This window comes from Mustela putorius, unplaced genomic scaffold (assembly GCF_011764305.1).
Source record: "Mustela putorius furo isolate JIRA1106 unplaced genomic scaffold, ASM1176430v1.1 tig00000508_pilon_pilon_pilon, whole genome shotgun sequence".
Taxonomy (NCBI): Eukaryota; Metazoa; Chordata; class Mammalia; order Carnivora; family Mustelidae; genus Mustela; species Mustela putorius.
The window spans coordinates 6,351,853-6,376,038 of NW_025421402.1; the positions used below are offsets into that span (position 1 = coordinate 6,351,853).

Sequence of the window (24,186 nt, forward strand, 5' to 3'; positions counted from 1 at the left end):
TCCTGGACTTGCCACAGACGGAAAGCATAACAGACACTCGCCCGGGAGAGTCTCTGCCTGATCCGCGGCTGCTCGGAGCGCGGCGTAAGTGCGCTTGGCCGAGGGAGAGTCCCCGGGAGGGGGAGGAGGAGTGGCGGTGGTGGGTGGGGCCGCGGGTGCCCTGGTCCCAATGCCCACCCACCTTCAGCCAGCCGCCCCCCAAGGAGAGCAGCCTTCCCTGCACGGGGCACCCACTCAACGTGCCCCCCTCCAGCTCCTAGGCACGGCGCTGGGAGGAGCAGGAGCAGCACCCAGGACCTGCGGTCCTTCCAGGGCTGGGCATTTTGCACAACCCTGTGCATTCCCGGGTCTGCCACTGCGCCCTGCCCCCAACACCAGGCCCGGGGGTGGAGGGGAGGTGGAAGGGATGGGGGGGGTGGGGGTGGGGAGAAGACCAGCACTGGGAAGGATTATGAAGGGGATGGAATATGCTGTCCGTGGGCTCCCCAGACTGGACCTCTTCCCTGGCCTTGATTTCAGGTCTCCCTGCCAGGCTTCACATCTCCAGGCCTGCTGGCATCCTGATTCTTCCTCAGCCTCTGGGATGAGGGGGTGGGGGACTTATCTGATCAACTCATTCAAACCGAGTTGTTATATTATCTTCAGGGAGTCTCTCTGTATCTCAGCTGCTTCTGGAGAATGCAAACACGAATACATTTTCTGAAACTAGGACTTAGCCTCGGAGTCTCTTCAAGTGGCTGCTGGCTCAAGGAATTGACATTCTCAAGATCTGCATTTTAAAAAAGATTAGAGAAAGAAGGCTCAAAGAAAGCTAGGGAACTGTAGGGTTCCAGGTGTGGTGACCATGCGTTGAGAACCCAGCAGACAGATGTTAGAGCCTAGTCCAACGTTACTGGAGCGTATTTGAGAGGCGGCCACTCTTCTCAAGCTCCTTCTCCCAGTCATCCCATTAAGACCAGCCCTGACCCTATTTTTCAGAGAGGATTTGAGTTTACTTTCCGGGGCTACACTCTCCGGAGCCAGTTGCTTTATCAGGACTGGCCTTTGGGGAGAAGAGGATGAGGGCAAAGATGGAGAGTGGAGTTGTAGAGGTTTCAGACTCTCCCCCCGGGGTTCCTGGGCCCTTGGATTTGATGGTGTCCCACCCCCCCCCCACGCCCTCCACAGGCACTCGCGGGCACACGCACGTGTTCACACTCTCTCACATACTCACACATACACTCATGCACACACACATTCAGACACAGGCACACTATCTCGCACACACTCACACGCACACTGTCTCACACACACACACGTACATACACGCACACTCCCTGCGACACCGTGTGCGATCCTTTCCAGAGCAGCGCTGACCTGGCCACACTGGCCACCCGTGCAGCTGTTCGCTCACAACAGCAGGAAGTGGTGGGCCCAGGCGAGTGGGCGGGGAAGGGCTCCAGGCTCATGTTGCAATCCTGGAGATTTGTGGTGGTGTGGTTGACGCTGCCTGACCTGGGGCCCTTCCTTCAAGCGCTATTTCTGCTTCCTGGGACAATCCCAGGCCTGGATGCCAAAAACCCAGAATTCTCTGTGCTTGGGAGAGGTAACAGAGAAAAAGGTCTGTCTTGGCAGAGTGACCTCTGGGGAAGGGGTTGGAGAAGACTGGGAGTGAGGACAGGTAGAGTGCCCTGTGGCGGGACAGGTACGGGCTGTGGGCTGAGGGCCCCAGTGGCTGCACTTCTTGTTGGAGAACTTTCTTAGCTTTTCTGCGCTTCTCACTTCCTCCATCCCCTCACCTTGGGAATGGCCACACTGGAACCATCTGTGGGATGGTCTTGGACGCAGCTCCCTGTCAGGCCACCTGTGTCCACCCCAGGTCAGGAATGGAATCCTAGACCCCAGTGTGTTGTTTTTCTAGGCCCAGGGCGGCCGGCCAGCCAGATGCAGAGCACCGTCAATTACCTCTGGCACACGGACGACCTGCTGGGGCAGGGGGCCACTGCCAGCGTGTACAAGGCCCGAAACAAGGTAGGACACAGCCCTGCCCAGGCCCCTCAGGCCTGGAAAGTTCTTGGCCCTCTCAGCCCCTGGTGGGCAGCAAGGGTGGTGTGTGGTGAGGCGGAGGCTCACTCTGGAGTGAGGGAGATGCTCAGGCTTTGGGAAGAGGTATGGGGAGCTGTGAAGGGCTCCTTGGGATGCTGCGTCTGTCAGGCACAGTTTGGGGCTGGAGAGAGAGAGAGAGAGGAAGACACAAAGCCATCAACCTGGGATGAGCAGATCTACGAATAGCAGAGCTGGGCAGTGGGACTCGTTTGGATTTTCCTAGCCTTTGTCGTAGCTCTGTCCTGTGAGACCTGGTGCGCAGTCTTGTCTCCAGAGCCAGGGCCAGAACAGGTTCCCGTCCTGGCTTCGCTGCAGCCCTAGGGGGCGATAGGCGCGTACATGGTTGGTGCCAGTAGAAAACAGGAACACCAAGCCATCCCTGCACCTGCACCATCTGGTGCCCCATGTCCTCGGCCCCTCCCAAGGCTGGACCAGCCCCTGTTCCCTCTGAGTGCAGGGAGGAGCTGAGGAGGGAGCCCCCAGCCCCAACCCGGGCATCTCCGCTCACGTCTGGTGTTGGGCAGGTGGGAGATGTTCCATGGAGGCCTGGGGGAGGAGGTGTGCTCCCTGGGGCAAGAGGGGGAACTGACATTCTCCCCCACGGCAGAAATCTGGGGAGCTGGTTGCCGTGAAGGTCTTCAACACGGCCAGCTACCTGCGACCCCGCGAGGTGCAGGTGAGGGAGTTCGAGGTCCTGCGGAAGCTGAACCACCAGAACATCGTCAAGCTCTTTGCGGTGGAGGAGACGGTGGGTCCAGTGCTTGGTCGGAGGGAGGTGGTCTTGTCCTTGACCCTCACAGGCTGGAAGAAGCGGGTCACATAATAACGGCGGTCAGCGGGTCAGCCAGAGCAGCAACCCGGAGGACAGAATGCCAGGGGGTGGGGGGTAGTACCTGGGGAAGTAAAGATCTGAAGGAGGGCCTGATCAAAGAGGGCTGCCTGGAGAAAGTGACCTTGGGCTCAGGTGCGTGCGGTCACCGTAAGGAAGGAAGGCCAGGCCGGAAGCTGGGACCTCGAGAATGGGGCTGCTGGCTCTAGGCTGAGTCACCCCCTCTGGACAAAGCCATCGTGACGGAAGGGCAGGAGATGTGCTTTCCAGCCAAGCCTCCCTCTCTCTGTCCCACGCGCAGGGGGGCAGCCGACAGAAAGTGCTGGTGATGGAGTACTGCTCTAGCGGGAGCCTGCTCAGCGTGCTCGAGAGCCCCGAGAACGCCTTCGGGCTGCCCGAGGAGGAGTTTCTGGTGGTGCTGCGCTGTGTGGGTGAGCCCCTCCCTGGCCCCCACCAGGATGCCCCCTTCCCTGACGGACCCACCACACACCCTGCCCTCAGTGGGAGGCAAAGTCCCGGAGGGGCCGACATTTCTGAAACAATCACCCAAACACTGAAGACATTCTGTCCCTCAGAGGCTCTGCCTTCATGGACATAGGACAGAGACAAGAGAATGGACGGAATCCAAGCGTCTGATTCCTGCTAATCAGCTGTTTAAAACCCTGGCTTAAAGAAAGATATTTATTTATTTATTTTAAAGATTATTTATTTATTTATTTGATAGACAGAGAGCACAAGTAGTCAGAGAGGCAGGCAGAGAGAGAGGAGGAAGCAGGCTCCCCTGAGCAGAAAGCCCGATGTGGGGCTCGATCCCAGGACACTGGGATCATGACCTGAGCCGAAGGCAGAGGCCTCAACCCACTGAGCCACCCAGGTGCCCCAAGAAAGTTTTTTTTTTTAAGCAGGTCATACACCAGGTTCGGGGCAGTGTTATTCACAATAACCCCGAGATGAAAATAACCCAATGTCACGGGCAGACGGAAGGAACAAATAGAATATATACGTAGAATGCAATACTCTTCATCCTTCAAAAAGAACGAAGCTCTGACCCAGGCTACCTGCGGGTGAACCGGGAAGGCTCTGCACTCCGTGAAGTCACAGGTTCTCTCTGATTCCACGTACATGTGGGGCCTCGCCCAGTCACATGCAGAGTCAGGAAGAAGAGCAGTGTGTGCCGGGGGCTGGGGAGACGGAGGTGTGAGCGTGACTGCTTACGAGGTAGAGATCCTCTGTGGGCACCAACAGAGCTCTGGAGGTAGATGGTAGTGACCGTCACACCACACTGGGAACGTGCTTAAGCCACTGAATGGCACACTTAAGATAGTAGATTTTGTGTTAGGTCTATTTGATTACAAGTTTTTAAATTTTTGAATTTTAGATTTTGTTTTTTTGAGAGAGAGAGAGCGTAAGCGGGGGGCAGCAGCAGGCTGAGGGAGAAGCAGGCTCCCCGCTGAGCAAGGAGCCCGATGCGGGACTCGATCCTAGGACCCTGGGATCATGATCTGTGCCAAAGGTGGATGCTTAACTGACTGACCCACCCAGGCACTCCATATTTTATTACACTTTTTAAAAATAAATCAGACAGGAGGGAGGTGCCGTCCTTGGGAAGGCAGAGGCGTGGACCCTCTTGATGTCTTAGAGAATCCCGGTGGAACCTCCACACCATGTCTTTGGGAACCCCCTCCTTTGTCCTGTGCCCATCTCTCTTCTCCTGCATGTCCTGTGACCTGTCAGCCCGTGTGAACACTCTCTCTGGATCCAAGGACAGCCTTCCGCCCAAAGTAAGCCCCAGGCACGAAGCTGTCCCTGGCCAGAGAACTAGCAGTCCGCTCTCTGCAGTGGCCGGCATGAACCACCTGCGGGAGAATGGCATTGTCCACCGAGACATCAAGCCTGGAAACATCCTGCGCCTCCTAGGGGAGGAGGGGCAGAGCATCTACAAGCTGACGGACTTCGGGGCCGCCCGGGAGCTGGATGATGATGAGAAGTTCGTCTCTGTCTATGGCACTGAGGAGTACCTGGTGAGGGGGAGGTTGGGGACTGACTGCCCAAGCTGGGGGGCCGCCCTGACAGCTAGTTGCCCCTCTACTAGTGATTGTCCCGGAGCGCCACCCCAACCCCCCCCAACCCCCCTGCCAGCCAGCCAAGGGACTCTGTTCAATCCCCCTGAGTGTGTCAGGGCATATATCCCTTCTGCCCCCCAACCAGAAGATTGTAGTCTGTTCTCCAAGATGGAAAGGGTGACGCTGCAGCCTGCCTGGGCCTCCCCGCTGCCATGTCCCTGCCTGGCCCCCTGCCTGGACCTCCCTTGTGCGGTTCATTCTCTGCTACGATCCCCACCAGGCAGGGAGCACCCCTGGTCACTACTTTGCCCAGGGTAGAGGCTGGCCAGATAGACATGCACTCGGTGGGCTAAGTCCACACCAGTTTTTGAGGTGATGAAGGAGCTGGTTCTGATCGTTCTGTTTTCCCTGGAAGGTGGCGGAAGGAGGTCTGCTGGGTGGGGCTCGGGCCCGTGCCCACCCGCCCCCTCCGTGGCAGCTCACTGGTTCTCTCTCCCGCAGCACCCCGACATGTATGAGCGGGCCGTGCTTCGCAAGCCCCAGCAGAAGACATTCGGGGTGACTGTGGATCTCTGGAGTATTGGGGTCACCCTGTACCATGCGGCCACCGGCAGCCTGCCCTTCATCCCCTTCGGGGGGCCACGGCGCAACAAGGAGATGATGTATGCATACAGTGGGCCCTGGGCAAGGCAGGAGACGGGTCAGACCCTGGGCCTTCCCCACAGGTCCCTGCTGTGTGTCTGCTTCCTCCGCTCCCTCTGTGGTCCTCCTCAGGGCCATCTCCATCATCAACCAGTCCCACAAGAAGCTGAGGCCTGCCCTGACTGGTGGGAGAGCAGTCCTTTATCTTAGCTCAGGGCGCCCTGTTAGCGCTCCCTTCGTGCGCATGTGGCCCGCCCACGTTGGTTGAGGCTCTAAAAGAGACCTGCCCAACATGGTAGAGCCTGCCAGGGACAGGGGTGGGGAATGGGACGAGGACCCAGCCTCCTGATCCCAGGTGCAAAGGCTTCCCGGGTTTCCTGCGGTCTGGTCCAGAGGTAGTTGGGGACGGTGGCTGCTCCCACCAAGGGCACGGCCCAAAGCAGGGAAGGTGGAAGGTGGATTGTGGCACGGTCGAAACCCTCACTCTCAGCTCAGGAGTCCGGCTGTGTGGAACCTAGATTAGGTTAGGGGAAGGGGAAGGAGACAGACAAGGCAGAGGCTGGCAGGGAAGGCTGGACTTTGCAGAGAGGGGAGGGTTAGTGGAGTGGGCCACAGTGACAGCAAAGGTGCAGGGGCAGGCCAGACTGGGAGAAGTGCGGGAAGGGGCAGAGGAAGTGGGCCGTGGAAAGGAGCAGAAAGCTTGACATTTCCAGGCTAATGGGGAGGGGCTGGCTGGTGTGAACCAGGGCTCTGAGAGCCCTCCGTGCTGAGTTTGCTATCCCTTGAGATGCGATGGGCCAGGGGTCCCGCTGACCAGGTCCCACCTCGGCCCAGGTACCGGATTACCACGGAGAAGCCAGCCGGGGCCATCGCAGGCACTCAGAAGCAGGAGAACGGGCCCCTGGAGTGGAGCTACACCCTCCCCGTCACCTGCCGACTGTCCTTGTGAGTAGACACAGACCCGAGTCTGGGCTGGCTTCCTTGTCCCCCGCCCAGAGTCGGGCCCTACCTCAGAGGCCCCCTTGTGCCCGGGCGGCTCAGGTAGCCCACGTTCCCAGTCAGGCCTCAGTCTTCTCATCCGGATGCTGGAACGAGTTCATCCAGCTCTCCCTCCCCATCCGGCCCTGACCCACCGCCTGGGTCCAAGCTCTTCAAGACATTGTCATGTGACGCCCCCGACCCACTCAGAGAGGATGAGTCTGGGCCCTGGTGCCTGACCATCTCTGCATCCTGGGGTCCAGGGGGCTGCAGAGCCAGCTGGTGCCCATCCTGGCCAACATCTTGGAGGTGGAGCAGGCCAAGTGCTGGGGCTTCGACCAGTTCTTCGCGGAGACCAGCGACATCCTGCAGCGAGTCGTGGTGCACGTGTTCTCCCTGTCCCAGGCCGTCCTGCACCACGTCTACATCCACGCCCACAACACGTGAGTGCGCGGGAGCCGGGGGCCCATGCGCGAGAGCCTTCCCTACCCAGGCAGAAGGGTGCGTCCTAGGCAGTGCTCTGTGGGCTCTTTAGAGAGAAAAGCATCCGGGTCCGACCTTAGTTTGGAAAATACCAGTTGCACAAATTTAAAGTTAAACCATTCTTCCTGCTGCTGGACTCCAGCAAGAAGAAGCCCCCCACCCCCCTCCCCCCGCCAATGCATCACGCATTAGGCTTCTGAGGGGTGTGTGTGTGCGTGTGTGTTGGCGACGTGTTCCCCAAATATATTGCTCAGAGGACCCTCTTTCTCTAAAATTCTAGGTGAATTTTAGTGGGAGTGTTGCCGGAAGGGCTGTGAAGGCAGAGACCCGGTACTGGGGTTCCTGCATTCGGTTCCTACTCTGTCCTCATCCACTCCATTAAGGCCTGAGCTCTAACCTTTGTCTCTTCACCCTTGATAAAACAGGCAAAACCCAGTCCCTCCCTTGGCAAAGCGGAGTCCTCTCCATAGATGAAGACTGAGATGGGGTTTGGGTCACCTGGACCCTATATCTTGCTGACACTTCCCGTCCTGTCTCTTTCTCCCCCATCCCCGGAACCCCTTTGTGTGTCTAGGATAGCCATCTTTCTGGAGGCCGTGTATGAGCAGACCAGGGTGGCCCCCCAACACCAGAAGTTCCTCTTCGAGGGTCACTTCTGGGTCCTCGAGCCCAACCTGTCAGCACAACACATTGCCCACACGACCGCAAGCAGCCCCCTGACCCTGTTAAGCACAGCCAGTGAGACCCCCATGGGGCTGGCCTTCAAGGACCGTGAGTGGGGCCCACAGGCGGGATCTTTTCTCCTTCCCACATTCTATAAGGGGCAGGGGCTTATGATCCAGGATATTGATTAGTATCTTTTGTGGGTATATCTTGGGGCTCCTGGGGTGCAGAAGCAGATCTGGTCTCTGATCCTCCCACACCTCTGCGATGCCACGTGACTCAGGTTTCGCAGTGTCCACCGAGCTGGGGAAGAAACTCCAGTCAAAACGGGGAGATCTGGAATTAAGAGGATTTCCACAATCTCTGTGATGGGTGGGGAAAGCCTCAGGAGACCAGAGAGAAGGGAAGTTTGCCAGGGGTCCAGAGTTTTATCTTCCAAGTTCTAGAAAAAGTATCATTTCTTCTCCCTCCTTCTCAGGGTCTCCAATGTTGGGAAGGGGGATTAACCTTGAAATTCCTGGGTATGAGGGTGGTTTTAGCCCGTTTTCTGGCTGTTTCGGGGACTTTGGGCCTGAGGCTGTATGTAGTTCTCCAAAGAGGACACAAGGGGGCAGTGAGGGACTGCAGTTGTAAAGCACAGCACGTGCATTTCTGTAGGCTTAGGGGGCCGCTCTGCGCCAGGTGGGAAGCTGGGGGTGGTAGACTGGGAGAGAGGGGTGTGAGTAAGGAATAGGAAAGGTGAACTTAGGGTTCCTCCAGGTCACACAGGCAGCCCTCTCAGACAGGGTCTTTGTCTGCAGCTGCTCAGGACATCCCCAAGTTCTTCCCCAAAGTGGACCTGCAGGCAGATTACACCACCGCCAAGGTGAGAGGGGGCCCAAGGGGGTGCAGGGAGGGGTCCCGGGGAGCGGGACTCCTAACCCCGCCCCCTGTGTGTCCCAGAGCGTCCTGGGCGCTGGCTACCAGGCCCTGTGGCTGGCGCGGACCCTGCTGGCCGGGCAGGAGCTCATGCTTCGGGGGCTGCACTGGTGTGTGTGAGTACCCCCAAGGGCTGGATGGGCTGGACGGGCAGGGCAGGCGGGGTGGACCTCTCCCGCGCAGCCCCGCGGCTGTTCCCTCGGGCACGGTGCCCTGGCCCCCTGGCAGAAGGGAACTCCGACTCAGTCCCCCCTTTGCAGGGAGACACTCCAGGCTACGTGCAGGCGGACGCTGGAGGTCACGCGGATGGCGCTCCTCTTCCTCAGCAGCAGTCTGGGCACTGAGAGGTGGGTGTCTTGCCTGGGGCAGGGGGGCTGCGGCCAGTGCGAGGCTGGCTCAGACCCTTAGCCCTTCTCCATCTGCCTGTTCCTCACCCCCAATATTTCCAACAATGGCCCTCGCCTCCCCCTACCCAGAGCTCCCACCCGCCCTGCCCTTCAAGAATACAGGACAGCCCTACCTGTCCCTCATCCCCGCCCCCGGCCTGGTGACTGTACCTCCCTCCCCCCTCCACCACCCAGTCACCGCAGGGGGAACGGGGCCACAGGGACACTGTCCCAGCAGGTAGGAAGGCCCAGAGCAGCGCTCTAGGGAAAGCCCCCTTCGCCTCACCCAGCCCCCCGGGCCTGACAGGATGGGGATCCAGGCCGACCCTTCCTCCACGCTCTTCCTTCTGTCGCTCACACTGTCCTCACCTTCCTCACCTTTCCTGGCCCTGCCTCGGGGCTCCATGCCCGCCACTCATCTGACTTAAACTGATCAGGTGTGACAGGCCAGGCAGAGGGAAAGACTAGGGAGAAGGGAACCAAGCTGGAGGGTCTGGAGATGAGAAGCAATTGGCCATGGCACTTCTGAGCCGTGGGCACAGCCCCCCACCCCCCAAATCTTGGAAGGCAGCGGCTGTGGTACAGGGGAGAGGAGGAAGCTCTGCAGCTCAGGGAAGCTGATGGCGGCTGGAACCTTCCCCACTGGGAGGAGACGAGGGGTGGCAGAGGGGCAGAGACTGTGCTGAAAGTGCTTGATGTCCCTCCCCTTCACATAACCTGACCTTCTCCCTAGGAAGGTTCTGGGAGTTTCCCAGCAGCGCAGCAGCCACTAAGAGGAGGGGACAGATGGGGTGACAGAGATGTGGGAAGAGGCAGAGGAGAGTCTCCAGATGACAGGGGCAGAGTCCCTGGCCTGGCTGAGCCCCCTTCAAATGGTGACAGAAATGAAGGTCTGCAGGGGCACAGCTTGGCTTGTCACGAGGAGCTCTGTCCGGGGCACAGAAAGGGGGTCCAGGGATAGATGTGGGAGAACATCCACATTCCCCTGGAGGAGATAGCCCTTCCAGGCACGAAAGATAATAAAATGGTTGGGAAAAGGAAGACTAGAGATAAGAAGAGGCAATCATGGAGGTCTTCCTGGAAGAGGTGACACTTTTAAGGCCACAGTGAAAGAGAAGACCTCAAGTTGGTTGGTCCTGTGCAGAGACAGAAAAGGAGGCCATGACTGGGGAGATTGTGGGAGGGGTTCTGGTGAGGTCTGTTGAAGCCACAGTTAAAATGGAAAATATCCCAGAGTGAAGGTGGAGTGGGACAGAGGATGGAAAGGGGAGGAGAGAATGCATGGAGGTCCTGGCCAGTCAAGTTGGTAGATTGAACCCAACAAGAGGACCAGCAGAGTTCTAAGTTCTACTGTAGGTTCTTGAACAGGAAAGATGTGTGTCGAGAAAGCATTTGGGATATTTGACTGCCCATTTGCCCTGGACTGAAGACACTGGAGAAGGGACAGGCCAGCCCTGGGACTGGAGTCCTGGGTCTGCTGGCCACTGTTTTTCCCTTTCTGGATCCCAGGCCCCCCTGGAGGGATAGTATATCTAGAGAGCTTGGGCTCAGAGGAGGGCCTGCTTCGAAGCATAGTTCAGCCTCCCTCCTGCCAAAGAGGAACACAGAGCCGAGACACAGAGGCCCAGTCCAAGCTCTTCACTTGGGACCTCAGGCCACTGTTCTCTCTTCTGACCTGAGCCACTATTTCCTCGTTTTCAAAATGAGAGAACTGGATGATCTCTGAGGCTTCCTGCCTCCGACATTTTGCAATTTCTTCCTTTTTTGAACATCCTCAGACACGTTGATTCTGGAATCTGAGATAATTTAATGAACACTAGGCATAAAGTGGCTGCCATTGCCCAGCCTGGTGACTCACCTCTCCCATAGCGTCCTCCTCCTGCTTCAGGCTCCCCAAGCTAGGCTCCCTTGGCAGAGTGTCTTTGCCTCTGTTCTGAAGCTCCCTGGTCCTCGCAGCAGGAGGCAGTGTATAGGCAGCCGGAACTGGCTCAGGAACCCCCATGCCTCCCCCCCCCACCGCCAAGTGTGTGTCCATACTCTCTAGCCAAGCGCCTTAGCTCTGAGGTCCTCTTTGATGCCCACAAATACGGAGATTCATCTCTGTTATGTACACAAAGGTCTGAGTCTGGCAGAGCTGAAGTGACTGACCCCAGATCCCGCAAGACGGGCGAGGGGAGCAGCTAGGACTGGCACTCAGACCCATGTCCCCGGCCTCCCTGCCCAGCTGGACTCGTCCGCTTCAGCCACTTCTGCCAGCCAAGCATTGCATGTGCTAAAATCCATTTGTACGTTCACTGATTCATTCAACAACCATGTATGGAGGAAGTACCGCGTGCTGAACACTTCACGAGCTACTGAGGATATAATGGAGAACTCCTGCCCTCACGGAGCTTCCCCTGCAGTCCTGATTCTCCCCCTCCTCTCACCTTCACACTACTCCCAAGCCCAAGCACAGAGGATTCTTTCCCCGATCATGACTGTGATAGAAATAGTATATGCTAATTGTAGAAAGCTGGAAAATACAGATAGATAGGCAAAAACGAAATAAAAAATACCATGTCCTTGCCATCCAGAGCTAGGTCATGACACGGTAGCAATAGACGTTCTTCTAGGTAGTTTTCGGCGACGTGTCTTTAAGTATATATATTGACAGACATGAGATCTGATGCTACTTGTGCTCTTCTAACCTGCTGTTCTCAGCTCATGAGCCCTCCCGCCTCATGTCCATTCCTTGTCATCTCCTCTAAAATCAGCCATACACAAAGTTCTCTAGCTAGCTCCCTCCTTTCCTTTTTTCACTGGTTTTATCCAAACCAGGCTCCAAAGCAAGATCACACTTTGCATCTAGTTGTTTCGTTCCTTAAGTCTTTTTTAATCTTGACAGACTGCCTCTCCCCAAACCCCCTCCTGATTCTGGCGTTTTGGGGGAGACAATGCCCGTTGTCCCACTTTCTGGACTCTAGGGATTCCTCTACATCCTCTGGGTTTTTTTTTTTTTTTTCTTCCTTCCCAGCATTTCTTATAAACTGAAAGTTCTGAAGGCTAGACGGATTCAAGTGGAATGTTTTTTGGATAAATATATCGCAGATGACACCAAGTACACTTCTTTCCCTCCCGCCACTGGGTGGGGACAGCTGATTCCTCGATCGTGTGGTCACATTTTCCCTGTCCAGGCCTGCATTAGTCACCAGGGATTTGGCATCGTGCCCAAGCGAGTCACTTCACTTTGCTGGGGCCATGGGATGCTAACAATCCGGGTCCCAGAGCATTATTGGTAATATTCTAGGAAATACATCTTTTCCCTCATTAGGAAGCTATTGCTTATCCTGATGGATAGTTTCGACTGGGAAGGCACTTGGGTCTTTTCCTTTAGTTATAAATATTCCTAGTAAGGGGTCCGTAACAGCCGCCTCGCTGTACAGACTCATCGATGTTTGTAGCTTCACGTTGTTTCTATCTACCCTCATCTTTAGTCTCTGCGGTGCTCAACAAAGGTACAACTTTGAGGTTGGTTTCTCCGATCCAACCGCAGTTCTCCCCAGATACCCCCAAAGGCAGCAAGGCTGTCCCAAAGATGTATTCCCGTCCCGTGGTCACGGGATTCTGCCTCCCAACCTCCCAGCCGTGTCCTTTCTCTGTCCTTCCCTGAGGTTCAGCAGTGTGGCCGGGATGACTGAGATGCAGGAGCTGAAGAAGGTCACGGAGCTGAGGTCCAGGCTGCGGGCTGTGAGTGAGGCGGGCGTGGGGGGGGCTGTAAGAGCAGAGCTGGGGGGCCGTGGTCCAGCGGGGCTGCTGTCAGAACACCAAGCTGAGGACCCCCGGGGCGGTCTGCCTTTTTTTTCTGTCCTCCAGTTGGCAGAGGCCCTCTCCAGATGTTCCCACAGTATCACAGAGTCCCAGACAAGCCTGAGCAACCTAAGGTCTGAGCTGCTGAAGAACCGGGATCAGGTACATGCGGACAGAAGGTCTGTGGGATTTTCCTTCTTGGTGGGGTGGGCACAGGGACGCACAGCTTGGAAGGTCCAGTAGCCGTTTTAGGCATCAGTCTGCTTTCTCCCTTATCTTGGCCAGGGTGCTGGGGTAATGGGTAGTGGTGTGGGATCCAAGAATGAGTAAGACCCTCCCCTGAGACTGGCCAGATGGAGAAAAGCATCTGGGGTCCTGTCCACTTCTGGGCATTTAGAGAGAGAATTAGAAATCCTAGCAGGTGCAATAGTTCTAAACAAAAGAATAATTTTGTTCCCTTCCTCTTCTGAACCCTTGCTCTGCTCATTCCCTGGATTGGCCCTCCTACTTCTATCATCTTATTTAATCCCTAGAATGCCACTGCTGCTATACGCCCCTTTTGTGGCTGGGGAAGCTCACTCTGGGAGTTTAATGTGCCCTGGGACACAGACGGTCCATGACACATGACAGTGGTGGGACTTGACGTCACGTTTGCCCACCTCCAAGGCCTATGTTCTTGGCCTGCACCAGGGATTTACAGCTTTGAGAGCCTCATTCAACATATATAAGAATGCCTGCCCGCCCCCTCACAGCCTGGTGTGCGGGCCCTGCCCTGACCACACAGCCCATTCTTGGTACCCACTCTGCTCAGTGCTGACGGGGATTCCCTAACCCGGTCCCCCAGATCCGAAATCAAAGAGCTCCGAAAACTGTGGGGTTTTGTTTGTTTGTTTTGGCTGCAAACCCTGACCTCAGTCTTTTGCTGCGAGTCGTCTTTTAGTCTGTGTTTCCCTCTTAGAGTGGATACTCTTACTGTTCCTTAAAGGCTGAAGGTATTGGACCCCAGACCCCAGACCCCACTCAGGCTGTCCTACAACATAATCTATGTCTGCTGGATTGCCTTTCTAGCATCAGAAGACAATTCTGAATTTGGGATGTATCTGGCCTGAGTCTTTTGGATAAAGACTGGATTTGAGGTCTTATCTACCCCAAGTTCTCCAAAGGACGGGTGCTTGGATCCAGCTTGGGTCCAGTCCAGAGTTCAGCTCCAGGAGTAGCTGAGATGGGGTCACTGGGAAGAGCTTCAGGAGGGAAGTGGAGCTAAACAGGCCCAAGGGTGGGGAAGAACACCCCCTCACCCCAGAGACACACACATTCAACATCTCAACTGTCTGTATCCAGCCCAAAAAGGGAAAGGAAGAAACACTACTGACCTTAAACCCCAGCAGGTGAAGGTCCTTGAGAGGTCATCTCGCACATCCGTCTGCCTCCAGGCAGGACTGTGGACTGAGGACTGTGGACTCATCCGTGTTTTATTTCATTTTATTTTTTTTTTTAAAGATTTTATATATTTATTTAACAGAGAGAGAGAGAATGAGCACAAGCAGGGGGAGCAGGAGAGGGAGAAGAAGGCTCTCCACTGACCAGGGAGCCCGACTCAGGGCTCGATCTCAGCACCCTGGGATCACGACCTGAGTCAAAGGCAGACGCTGAACCGACTGAGCCCCCCAGTCGCCCCTCACCTGTGTTTTAAACAGGGGTTGTCGGTTCATGACTTAAGCACCTTCCATGCGCCGGGTGTGGGATAGACCATGAGGCCCCGACTTCTGCTCTGCCCAGGCCACCAGGAGAAAGGCTTCTGCCGCCCCGCTGTCCTCAGCGGGCCCTGCCGGACTCGCAGGGTCCAGACTCCTGCCTGGATCCTGTTCTCAAACCTTCCAGTGTAGCAAAGGCCATCCTCCTGTGGCCTCTCCTGCTTGGCTTTCTGTCTGTCTGGTCTTTAATGAAATACCTCGAGTGTGTGAAAGAGAGAGAGAGAGAGACAGAAAGAAAGAATAAACATGTGACTCAGAGGTGGCTGGCTGGCCCCACGGCACCTCAGACAAGCTTAGGGACAGGAGAGTCACCCCCACTCCCAGACTGACCCCCCAGACTGTGGCGATGAGGCTCCTTCTGCAGGCGGACAGCTCCTCTGCTTCCTCGGCCACCGACCTTCTTCCCGCCCAGCCACGTCATCCCCCCCTTTCCCTTTTACTCTGTGCTATTTGATTCTCCCCTTGCCTGGTCCCCATCTCCTGCCCACAGCGTCCAGCAGATTCAGTTTTGTTTGGACAAGATGAACCTCATCTACAAACAGTTCAAGAAATCCAGAATGAGGCCAGGTGAGCCGTGGGGAGAGCAAACTGTTCCTGCTTCCCTCCCTTCCTCCTTCCTGCCCTCTGCTTCTCCGGCTGTTCCATGCCATCCCTGTGGCTGCTGGGGTGCCGCTGGCCTAGGGCAGGGTCCCCGCTTCTAAGCTGCCTGCGGACAGTGAGGGACAGGAGGCCTATGACTGTTGCCCTGTGAGAGGCGTGGACGGCATGCGTGGGGGGCTCAGATGGCCGGAGCCTGGCTGTGCTAGGAGAGGTGGCCCTTGGAAGAGAGCCCTCACCTCTGCGGAGCACTTTACAGTTTGAGGAATGTTTCCCGAGCCATCGTGTCTTTGGCTCATCGAAATAGCCAGGATTTCCAAATGAGGGAGGGTCTGAAGACATATCCTGTACTCACTGGCCTGCTCCTTCCCCGGCACTCTCTGCTTGTCCTCACAGGGGACCTCCGGGGGCACAGGCAGCTCATTTCCAGGCTTAGGAACAGGTGGCTGCTTGTCCACGGTGACCGCCATCATGGGGCATGATAGGCTGGAACCCAGGGGCAGGCTGGGGCCGGGGGGTGGTCCTGGGAGACCCCAGCTGACTCTTGGGGTTGAGGAGCTCACAGACAAGGACCCAACCCTCTTCTTCCCCGGCCGTGCCTCCAAGCTTCTCCTGACATGTGGACTGCAGGCCTTGGGCTCGAGGGCCAAATTCTCCTCCAGCTCTAGGATTATCTAAGAGCACTGTTTCCTAGAAACTGGATGCCAGCAATGCACCAAACTTTGAGTTCTCCAGTAGCGAAAATTTTAAAAGTAGAAACCAACAGGTGAAATTAATTTTCATAAGACGTTTTACTTAACCCAATATATCCAAATTGTCATTTCCACCTATAATCAATTTTTAAAAATTATATTAAGGAGATGGTTTACATTCTTTTTTTGTGTGTGTGTGAGTTTGCTAAGTCCTTTTAATCCTATGTATATTTGACACTCACAACACATCTTTCTCCGGAAGCTAATCTTTTAGCAGACGGAACTGTCATTCTTACCAAAGCAGGAAGGTTGTGTTCATTGGTAAAACAATATTTTCCACCGCTCCAGCTTTAAAGTTTTAGTTAATTGAATTAATGAAATTAAGATAAAAATTATTTTCCTCAGGCGCGCTAGTCACCGGCAAGGTGCTCAGTAGCCACGTGCGTCTGGTGGCCACTGGCTTGGACCTACGGATCTCTCTAGATGATCATCTGTTCCCGGGAGCCTCACTGCTGCCTCTGGGGTCTGGCCAGGGAGGGGAAGGGGAAAGCAGCCCAGGAGTGGGGTGGGGCGGGGCGAGGGGGACGGATGGACAGAGACTTTCCCATTTCTGATGCGCCACTGGCCTGTTTGGCTGTGATTTTCGGAGAACTTCAGGGGCTTTTCTGCCTCCCTCCCTCGGACTCTGCCCTCCGAGCCTCCCCCACTTCTGAGCCCCTCCCATGCATCCGACACCATCCTCTGGGCTCTTTGGGATCCTCCTTTATTTCATGCCTGTAGGAACTCTGGACGGCACCCCCCTCCCCTGTTTATAGATAAGGAAACCGAGACCCCGGGAGGTGCAGTAGCCCAAGCTGTCCTGGTCTTGGGGGTGTTTAACCCCTTATGGCTCACAGTTTTGTTCCTTTTGGTTGCAAGAGTCCTTCATGAAGATTAAACGTGAAAGGGAGAATAACCCTTGACAGCTAACCTCTGGAATCCTGAAAAACGCCCCTCTGTCGAAGGCTTCCTGGTTTTCTGTCTCCCCTTGCACCTGCCCTGAGGAAGCCGATTCTGTGCTGCGAAATCCCGAGTCTGCAGCTTCCTGCCACTCGGAAGCCAGTCTGGGACTTGCAGCGGGGACTCAGCTCAGTGCTTAGCTGGCTGAGAGCAGGACCCCAGATGAAATGCCCAGGGAGGAGGTTCCGCTGTTAGGGAACTGGGAAACCTCTAGCTGGGAGGCCATTCCCTGCAACCCCAGCAGGGGGCAGCATCTCCCTAGCTGGTGAGCATCCTCCCGCAGTGGCCAAGGGACAGAACTAGGACTTCATGCACAAGTGGCTGGTCCGCGAAGGGGAGGCGGAGGGAGAAGGAGAGGTGCAAGGTGGTGGCCTGGCTTATCGAGCTTCTGGCTCCAGAGCCCCCAGCTGGCTTTGCCCACACCTTGAATGGTCGGGAATGGGACCCGCAGGCTGCAGGCAACCACCTCTGGGAGGGGTGTTGGATGAGCGGCTGGGGCTGACCACGTATCCTTCCAGGCCCCCTCATCCACCACTTTCCTCCTGAAGTGTTCCCCAAGTACTCATCTCTCCACCTTCCTGGCTCCACGAGGCTGTGAGCTCCCCAGGGCCAGGCTGAGCTCTCTGCATCCTTGCAGTCGTCCCCAAGCCTTGTGGCATTGTTTTGTTGACCGACTGGACTGGCGACATCATTCCTCCTTGTTTCCTCCAGGGCTTGGCTACAACGAGGAGCAGATTCACAAGCTGGATAAGTGAGTAACCCGTGGCAGGTGGGTGAGCAGTAGGGTGGGGGTTCCCGGGGCCGAGCCAGCCTCTGCTGGACAAAGGGTCCTGCTCCCAGGCCGTAGCTGGGCAGAAGCAAAGCAGGTCACTGTGTCTGGGGCAGGTTATCTGGGGCCAGGGGAGGGAGACTGGGTAGCTGGCTCAGACAGAGCTTTCTACTAAGCGGGCTTGATGTCCCTGGATTTATTTCCAGCATGAACACGATCGTGTGTAGTATTTCTTTCCCTAACTGTCTTCCCTGATTTACCGCTTCCTGCTTCCTACTCCTGACCTTCCCTGTGCTCCTCTCTGCCCCTCTGTTCCCTAGACACTCATCTTCCCGGAGGCCCTCCCTGATTTAAATGGTTGTTTGGAGACTCACTCGCCCAGTTCCACGCCCACCCCTGACCCTCACGCACTCTCTCTCCCCCTCTCAGTCTCTGAAACCATCTCGCCTTCTGTGTGAGGACTCGCCTTGAATGTGTCTGTTCCCGTTCCCTGAGATCCCCTGGTCCTTCTATGCCTCTCTGTCCCTGGGTTCTGTGTCCCAGTGCACTGACCTCCCCAGTTCACGTGTATGAGCCTCAGTCCCTCCTTGTGTGGAGACATAGCCCCGCTGGGGATGCCAGCCCTTGGAGGAGGTCTCCTTGCTGGAGACACAGGGACGCTATGCATGAGTGCGGGCGAGTCCAGCTGCTTCTCTCCGTGTCTCAGTGTCCCTGTCTTTTCAGGGTGAATTTTAGTCGTTTAGCCAAAAGGCTCCTCCTGCAGCTGTTCCAGGAGACGTGTGTGCAGAAGTATCAGACGTCCCTGGTCACGCACGGCAGGTGGATGAGGTAACAGTCGGGCCCTCCCTCCTGGGGTCACGGACCTGGAGGCCCTTCCTGGCCTGGCCCTTCAGGCTTCAGAGAACCCTGGGGTTTGCAGAGCCCTGATTGAGGGGAGGTGGTCATAAAGGAACAAAGGGAAAAAAAAAAGGGTGGTTTTGTGCACGGGGGTGATTTCTGTACATTAGCTTCTTTAATCCCACAATGTGGACCCCATGCAGTAGACACTATCAGCCCCCATCACAGATGAGAAAACTGAGGCTCAGAACATGGGTCTCATTCTCAGTGCTACACAGCCAGTAAGTAGCAGACCCACGACTAGTACTGGTTCTGTCTCTAAAATCTGAGTTCTTTCCACATTCCCAGGTGGGTGTGCTGGGAAACCCCTTCTCGGGGGAGAACACAGGATCCCCCCTGAATGAGGCCAGGCAGGCTTACAGACTTCCGGGGAGGCAGGGTTAAATAGAATCCACTCATACTGTCCCCTGGAGGGGATTTGGGTTTTTCCTTCTCACCTGAGCCCCTCCCCGCTTCCTCTGTCTGTGGGAACGTCGGCCCCTCCCGAGAAAAGAAGGCAGGTTCTCAGGCCTGTAGGACCCGTGGGCTCATTATGGGGCTGCGACCCAGGCGCTCACCCAGCCCCCTCACATTAGAATATGGCTTCTCCACCCCTAACCCGCCCCAAATTCTGATTTAATTGGTTTGAAGTCAGGCTTGCATATCAGCATTTTAAAAGCACCTCCAGGTCATTCTACTGTACAGGTCGGAATGAGAATCGACCACCCGCTTGTCTGTGCTTGGATTGGTTTCCTTGTTGTGCAGTGGAGACAATGTTCCTGCCCCCTCCCTCCACTCAGAGAAAAAGAGAATTCCTAGAGGATCCTGACGTTGCTCTGCTCTGGCAGTGGGGCAGTTCCCAGAGCACGTGCGCTGGCTGGGCTGTCCTCTGCCTCTCAGGAGCTGACCCTGGCCCTGAGCTCCCCCTCAGCAGCATGGGTGCTGCGCCCCAGCCACGTGTGGTTTTGCTCCCTGTCGTTCTGATGGGACCATCGGCAGCCTCGGTCACAAGTGTCATCGGTCTTACCCCAGTGGGACAGGGAAGGGTTGAGGGCATACCTAGGGGGACAGAGACAGTGAGGGAAGCGCATTCTCAGAATCCCTCAGCTCCTGCTGTCCCCCATGTCTGTGTGGTGACCTTGACAGCTGGAGGGGCCACGGGAAGAGCCAGCAAACCCAGCTCGGACTTTTTATCTGCTCTCTCCAGGGAGGTGCACGAGACCAGGAACCATTTGCGCATGGTCGGCTGTTCCGTGGCTGCCTATAACACGGAAGCCCAGGGGGCCCAGGAGAGTCTCAGCCAGGTGCGCCATGGTCAGGGGCATGGGCGCCCGCGGAAAGGAGCCAGGCTGGTCTGGCACCCTGGGGACATGGGGCTGTGTCCTGCCTCTGGGCTGACCTGCCCTTGGCCAAGTCCAAGCACACTGTGGCTAAGGAGGTTTCTGACAAGCAAATGTGCACTTTCTGGTGACCTCAGACTGTGGGTCACTGCAAGGACAGAGCTTCCAGAATGCTGGGACATTGTCCTCATGCCTCGTGTAGCCGGGGAGGTTCCAGGCTACTCCAGAGAGACGCAGAGTGAACCCTCCTCTGTCTTCTGGTCTGGTCTCTGGGAAGAGACTAATACAGGGAGCTCTGAGAAGGCTGCTCAGGTCCCTGGCCCGTAGCTCAGTTCCCTGGCCCGTAGCCCCCGCAGCAGCCCCATTCCTCAAGAGGCTGGCGGGCTGCCCTGCCCCTCCCCCTCGCTCCTGGCTCGTGCTGGGCCATCAAGCTCCAGAGGAGAACGTGGCTGTCTGGACCATTACATCCAAGCACAGACAAGTGAGGGTGGCTGTGTCAGCTGTGCTTGCGTGGGAAGGAAGGGCCTGTGGGAAAGGCTCCGGCATTCTGGGTTCTCCAGGGATGCAGGCTGGGCGCCATTTTGTTACGTTTTTCTTATCCTTACTCAGACCTCTCTTGCATAAAAACACAAAGAAACACATCTGTGGCCCATCCCACCTGACTAACGTGTGGCTTCCCTTCAGATCCTTGACCGGGTCTCTCACCAGCTCCTTCAGGACAGAACAAAGGAGGCTCAGGTCTCCCCACCCCTGACAGCCCCCTATCCCAGCCCTGCACTGACAGACCTGGTTCTCCAGTAAGTGCTGGAGAGAGGGGCATGTGGGGTGGTGGGGTGGGAGAGGGGTGTAGGGTGCAGATGTCAGAGCCCGAGGGGTTCTACCTCAGGCCCGCAGGAATAAAGAGTCGGGGTGGCGGGCTTCTCGGGGAAGGGGGCTGGCGGGAAGACATGGGCCTCAGCGACAGACGCCTCTCTTGCCTCTGGCCCGCACAGGATGCAGGAGCTCTGTGAGGAGATGAAGCTGCTGGCCTTTGACCTTCAGGACAACAATCGCGTCATTGAAGGGTGAGAAGCTCCCACTGTGTGCAGGAGGGGCTGATGACCGTCCTTTCAGAGCTCTGGCCTTGTCCGCAGGCCGGTCGCCATCCTTGTGAGGATGTGAGCCTCAGGGCAGTCCGAGGGGGCGCTTGGGGGCCCATGGAACTATGGCCACGTCCTGCTCCCTGTGAATGCGGACTCTGCCCCACGCCTCCCCCAGACCCACTCCTGCCCGCTTGGCCCCCGTCCGCGGACTGCTGCTCTTCATCTCCGTGTCACATGCCGGGAAACGGCAGCACCGAGCTTGGCGTGACTGTCCGAGGCCTGGGTTTCTCCGGCCTTGCTGGGCTCCGGCCTCACACCCCAGCTCCCAGGGCAGCCCGGCTGCAGGCCCAGCCTCCCCGACTCTGCATCACGCCCTGGTTAGACTCCCCTCCTCGGGGGAATGAGGGGTCCTGGAGAGGGTGCAGGGAGCGTGTCTCAGCACTCAGACTTTGGGATTTTTTGGCACCAGTAAAATTCACAAAAGTGAGCTGGGAAATAACAGAGGGACCGACTTCTCATATAAGGAAGCAGATTTGAAAGGGAAAATCCTGCCATCTAGTCGTCGTGTTTTATAAAGCATGTTTTCTAACCCCAAAGAGAAGGAAGGACATGATCTCAGCGTCAGGGATGGTCCTCGCCCTGAAGCTCCGTGGCCTCTTTCCATACATACACACTTGGGGTGTGTGTGCCCATATCCCCCCCACACAGCTTCCCCACTGCCCTGTGTCTGTCACCTCCCCACGGGAGGACCAGTAGTGGCACAGTGGAAGGAGTCTGCAGACTTCCATAGGGTTTGCATGACCCTGGGAGGTTTTGCTTGGCTCTGGGCCTCAGTTTCCTCCCCTGTGAATTAGGAATAATGATCCCAAGCTTTCTGGTGGGGGCTAAGGGTGAACTGGGATGAGATAGGCCACGTGCTGGGGAGGGGAGGGGGCACAGAGGGAGGGGCTCACTAAATGCTAAGTGTTCCTCGGAGGCCAGGCCAGTCTGGAACCTGGAATTGGGATGACGGGCAGGGGTGTTGGGAGCAGAGCCTGTGGTTGTCCCCAGAGTTGGGGAGTGTCCCTGGGCTGAGGGGGCATCCCCTCCAGGTCCCAGCTTCTTAAATACCCTCAAGGAGGAGATTCTTTCTAAAACAAGCCCTCAGGGGCAGGAAGTTCTAATTTTAGTGCCATAAATTTTTCTCGCTGTGATACAGAGTCTATTTTACAGATAGCTCAAAACTTTATTTTAGTGAATTTTTACTTCCTTATTCAGGGTGGTAGCCAAAGAGCCTGCAGAAGCCATCTGAATTCCTGTTCCCTCCTCTTGACCTTTTGGCTGCCCCAGATTCACCAGGGGAACTTTTAAGAGTGCAGCCCCAGACTTTGTCTCCAGAGACTCCGGTGCTGACAGGGGTGCGGGATTTTATAAACCTCCCCCCAGGGATTCTAATGTGTAGTCAGGGGTCAAAGACTTGATGAGGGGACAACTGAAGACTTGAATGGCTCGGTGCTCCCTATAGCTGAGTGTGCTGGGTCCTGACACGGCCCTTGGGCTTCTCCCCTGCATGGGAGAAGCTAATCTGCACCTTTCCTTACAGGTTAAGTTGGCCCCCGTCGGCTCCTGACTCCTGATCTCTGAGCTGTGGGCCGCCCGCCATCCTGAAGCATTAGAATCATCCGAACACTGCTTTCCTGCCTGCAGTGTGGGGCCTACCAGGGGACGCTGTCTGGTACCCTCTCATCAGCCTACCTCCCTCCTGGCCGACAGCTGGGAGACGTCACCAGCATTACCTTCCACTGCCTCTCTGCCCAAAGCGGCATGGCAGGACTTGGGGCGGCAGGTGCTCTGTCAGGACCCCTTGCCTGGGCTGACCTTGGCGCCTCGTGCAGGCTCAGGTCACCTCTGGCGGGGCCGCAGAGAGAAGAGGCTCCCATCGGCCTGCCTGCCCACCTCCTCTGGGCTGTAGGGCTTCGCTTCTCAGGGAACAGAAGGGGAGGCCGCTGGGGGTTTCCCTAGGATGCTGGGTCAAAAGGCCTCATTTCAGTCTTCCCTCATCTTAAGGGGTTTTATGGTGAACATGCAGCCCTGCCCTCTCCTGTGACTTCTGAGGGTTCCCGCTCTCCGCTCCAGGCAGGGCAGAGCCTGACTCTCCCTCTACTCTGGGTCTGGGGGTCCGGGCCAGGTGCTCGTGCTCGGGCCTCGGGCACCCTCACCTTCCTCTCTCCCTGAGGCCTGGCCGGGCGCCGGGAGCCACAGCCGCGGTCCGCCGTGAGCACAGGCCTGCAGGTCCAGATAAGAGGCCTGCGCCTTTGAGAAGGGGAATAAATGTGGCCTTCTTTTCTACTTCTGAGTGGCTCTCGCTGGGCTGCGTCTGTGAGGCAGGGGCGGGCTCTTGGCAGAGTGCGCTTGGCCTCCCAGCAAGCGCTGGGTGGGGATCTGTGAGGACAGGATTGGGAAATGCAGGAGGGACCCGTCACTTCCTGATCCCTGCCTTTCCCTTACATGGGCCCTAATTTCAGGGAAGATCCTGCTGGGAAGGCTTGTCTTCCCATTCCTTCTCCTGCCCCCAGCCATTTGGGGGAGCTGTCGAGGGGGGAGAAAGGAGATCTCTCTTTTCTCCCCCCTAAATCCACCATCGAAGTGCTTATTCCTTTCCCCCAGCCACGCCCCCCCCCCCCCCCGCCACTCTTCAAAACCTAGGCTGTGTCCTAAATACTGAGCTTGAGCACTACTGTGGGTCATTTTGAGTTCCCCTCATTTTGCCTAGAAGCTAGAACGGTGCCTGGACATTCAGATTCGGACAGACTTGTCTTTCCCCGGAACTCCATCCAGCCTCCCCTTCACCGCGCTGCGCTCCCCACCTGGCCTAGTGCGTGGGCGAGAATGCAGTGAAGTGGCCCTCTGAGGGGAGGGGGGGAGCTGGGAAGCCCCATTTGTGCACCGAAGCATGAAAACAACATTGTGCTTGACTCTAGATAACCCTAGAAACCTTTCCTGCCCATCTTCCTGAAGCCTCCATGTCCTCAGAGGCTGCACTGCCTCATGACCCAGAAGTGAGGAAGCCCAGGTCCTTGACTCTGATGCCCTCCCTGCTGCTTCTCTATGGAAAAGACCAGCAGCCTCTAAAGACCCAGGAGAGGGTTGCTGGGGCAGGGGTTCCTAGCACTGAGCCTAAGCGGCTTTATGTATGCCATTTGGGGTGTGTGTGTGTGTGTGTGTGTGTGTGTGTCTCCATGGGGGTCATTTAAACCCAGTGGGT

The 24,186-nt window shown here is 56.7% G+C and overlaps 1 protein-coding gene across 18 annotated transcripts; it reads left to right on the forward strand.

Annotated features, from left to right (window-relative positions):
* IKBKE (inhibitor of nuclear factor kappa B kinase subunit epsilon) lies at positions 1–23,270 on the forward strand. 18 transcript variants are annotated; one of them, XM_045081122.1, is made up of 21 exons: positions 1–84; positions 1,901–2,010; positions 2,693–2,833; positions 3,216–3,345; positions 4,649–4,935; positions 5,479–5,639; positions 6,454–6,564; positions 6,861–7,040; positions 7,655–7,851; positions 8,544–8,608; positions 8,686–8,777; positions 8,922–9,008; positions 12,698–12,773; positions 12,900–13,012; positions 15,078–15,154; positions 17,587–17,626; positions 18,368–18,472; positions 19,728–19,824; positions 20,545–20,657; positions 20,853–20,924; positions 22,525–23,270. In XM_045081122.1, the coding sequence occupies exons 2-21, from the start codon at positions 1,924–1,926 to the stop codon at positions 22,556–22,558; spliced, it is 2,265 nt and encodes a 754-aa protein (XP_044937057.1). In that variant the 5' UTR covers positions 1–84; positions 1,901–1,923; the 3' UTR covers positions 22,559–23,270. The 18 variants fall into 18 exon arrangements, 14 of the variants coding, with proteins under 14 accessions (XP_044937057.1, XP_044937058.1, XP_044937059.1 ...); XM_045081120.1 differs by lacking the exon at positions 1–84 and adding an exon at positions 1,514–1,660 and having other exon boundaries at positions 18,380–18,472; XM_045081119.1 differs by lacking the exon at positions 1–84 and adding an exon at positions 1,517–1,660 and having other exon boundaries at positions 8,686–8,771; positions 12,704–12,773.
* The last annotated feature ends 916 nt before the right edge of the window (positions 23,271–24,186 follow it).

What these genes read in the sequence shown, in the direction of transcription:
- IKBKE (XM_045081122.1), top strand. Translation starts at nt 1,924, where the DNA reads ATGCAGAGCACCGTCAATTACCTCTGGCACACGGACGACCTGCTGGGG. An exon ending in CGGCGCAACAAGGAGATGAT is followed by an intron (nt 5,640 to 6,453) that starts GTATGCATACAG and finishes ACCTCGGCCCAG; the next exon opens with GTACCGGATTACCACGGAGA. An exon ending in TACATCCACGCCCACAACAC is followed by an intron (nt 7,041 to 7,654) that starts GTGAGTGCGCGG and finishes TTGTGTGTCTAG; the next exon opens with GATAGCCATCTTTCTGGAGG.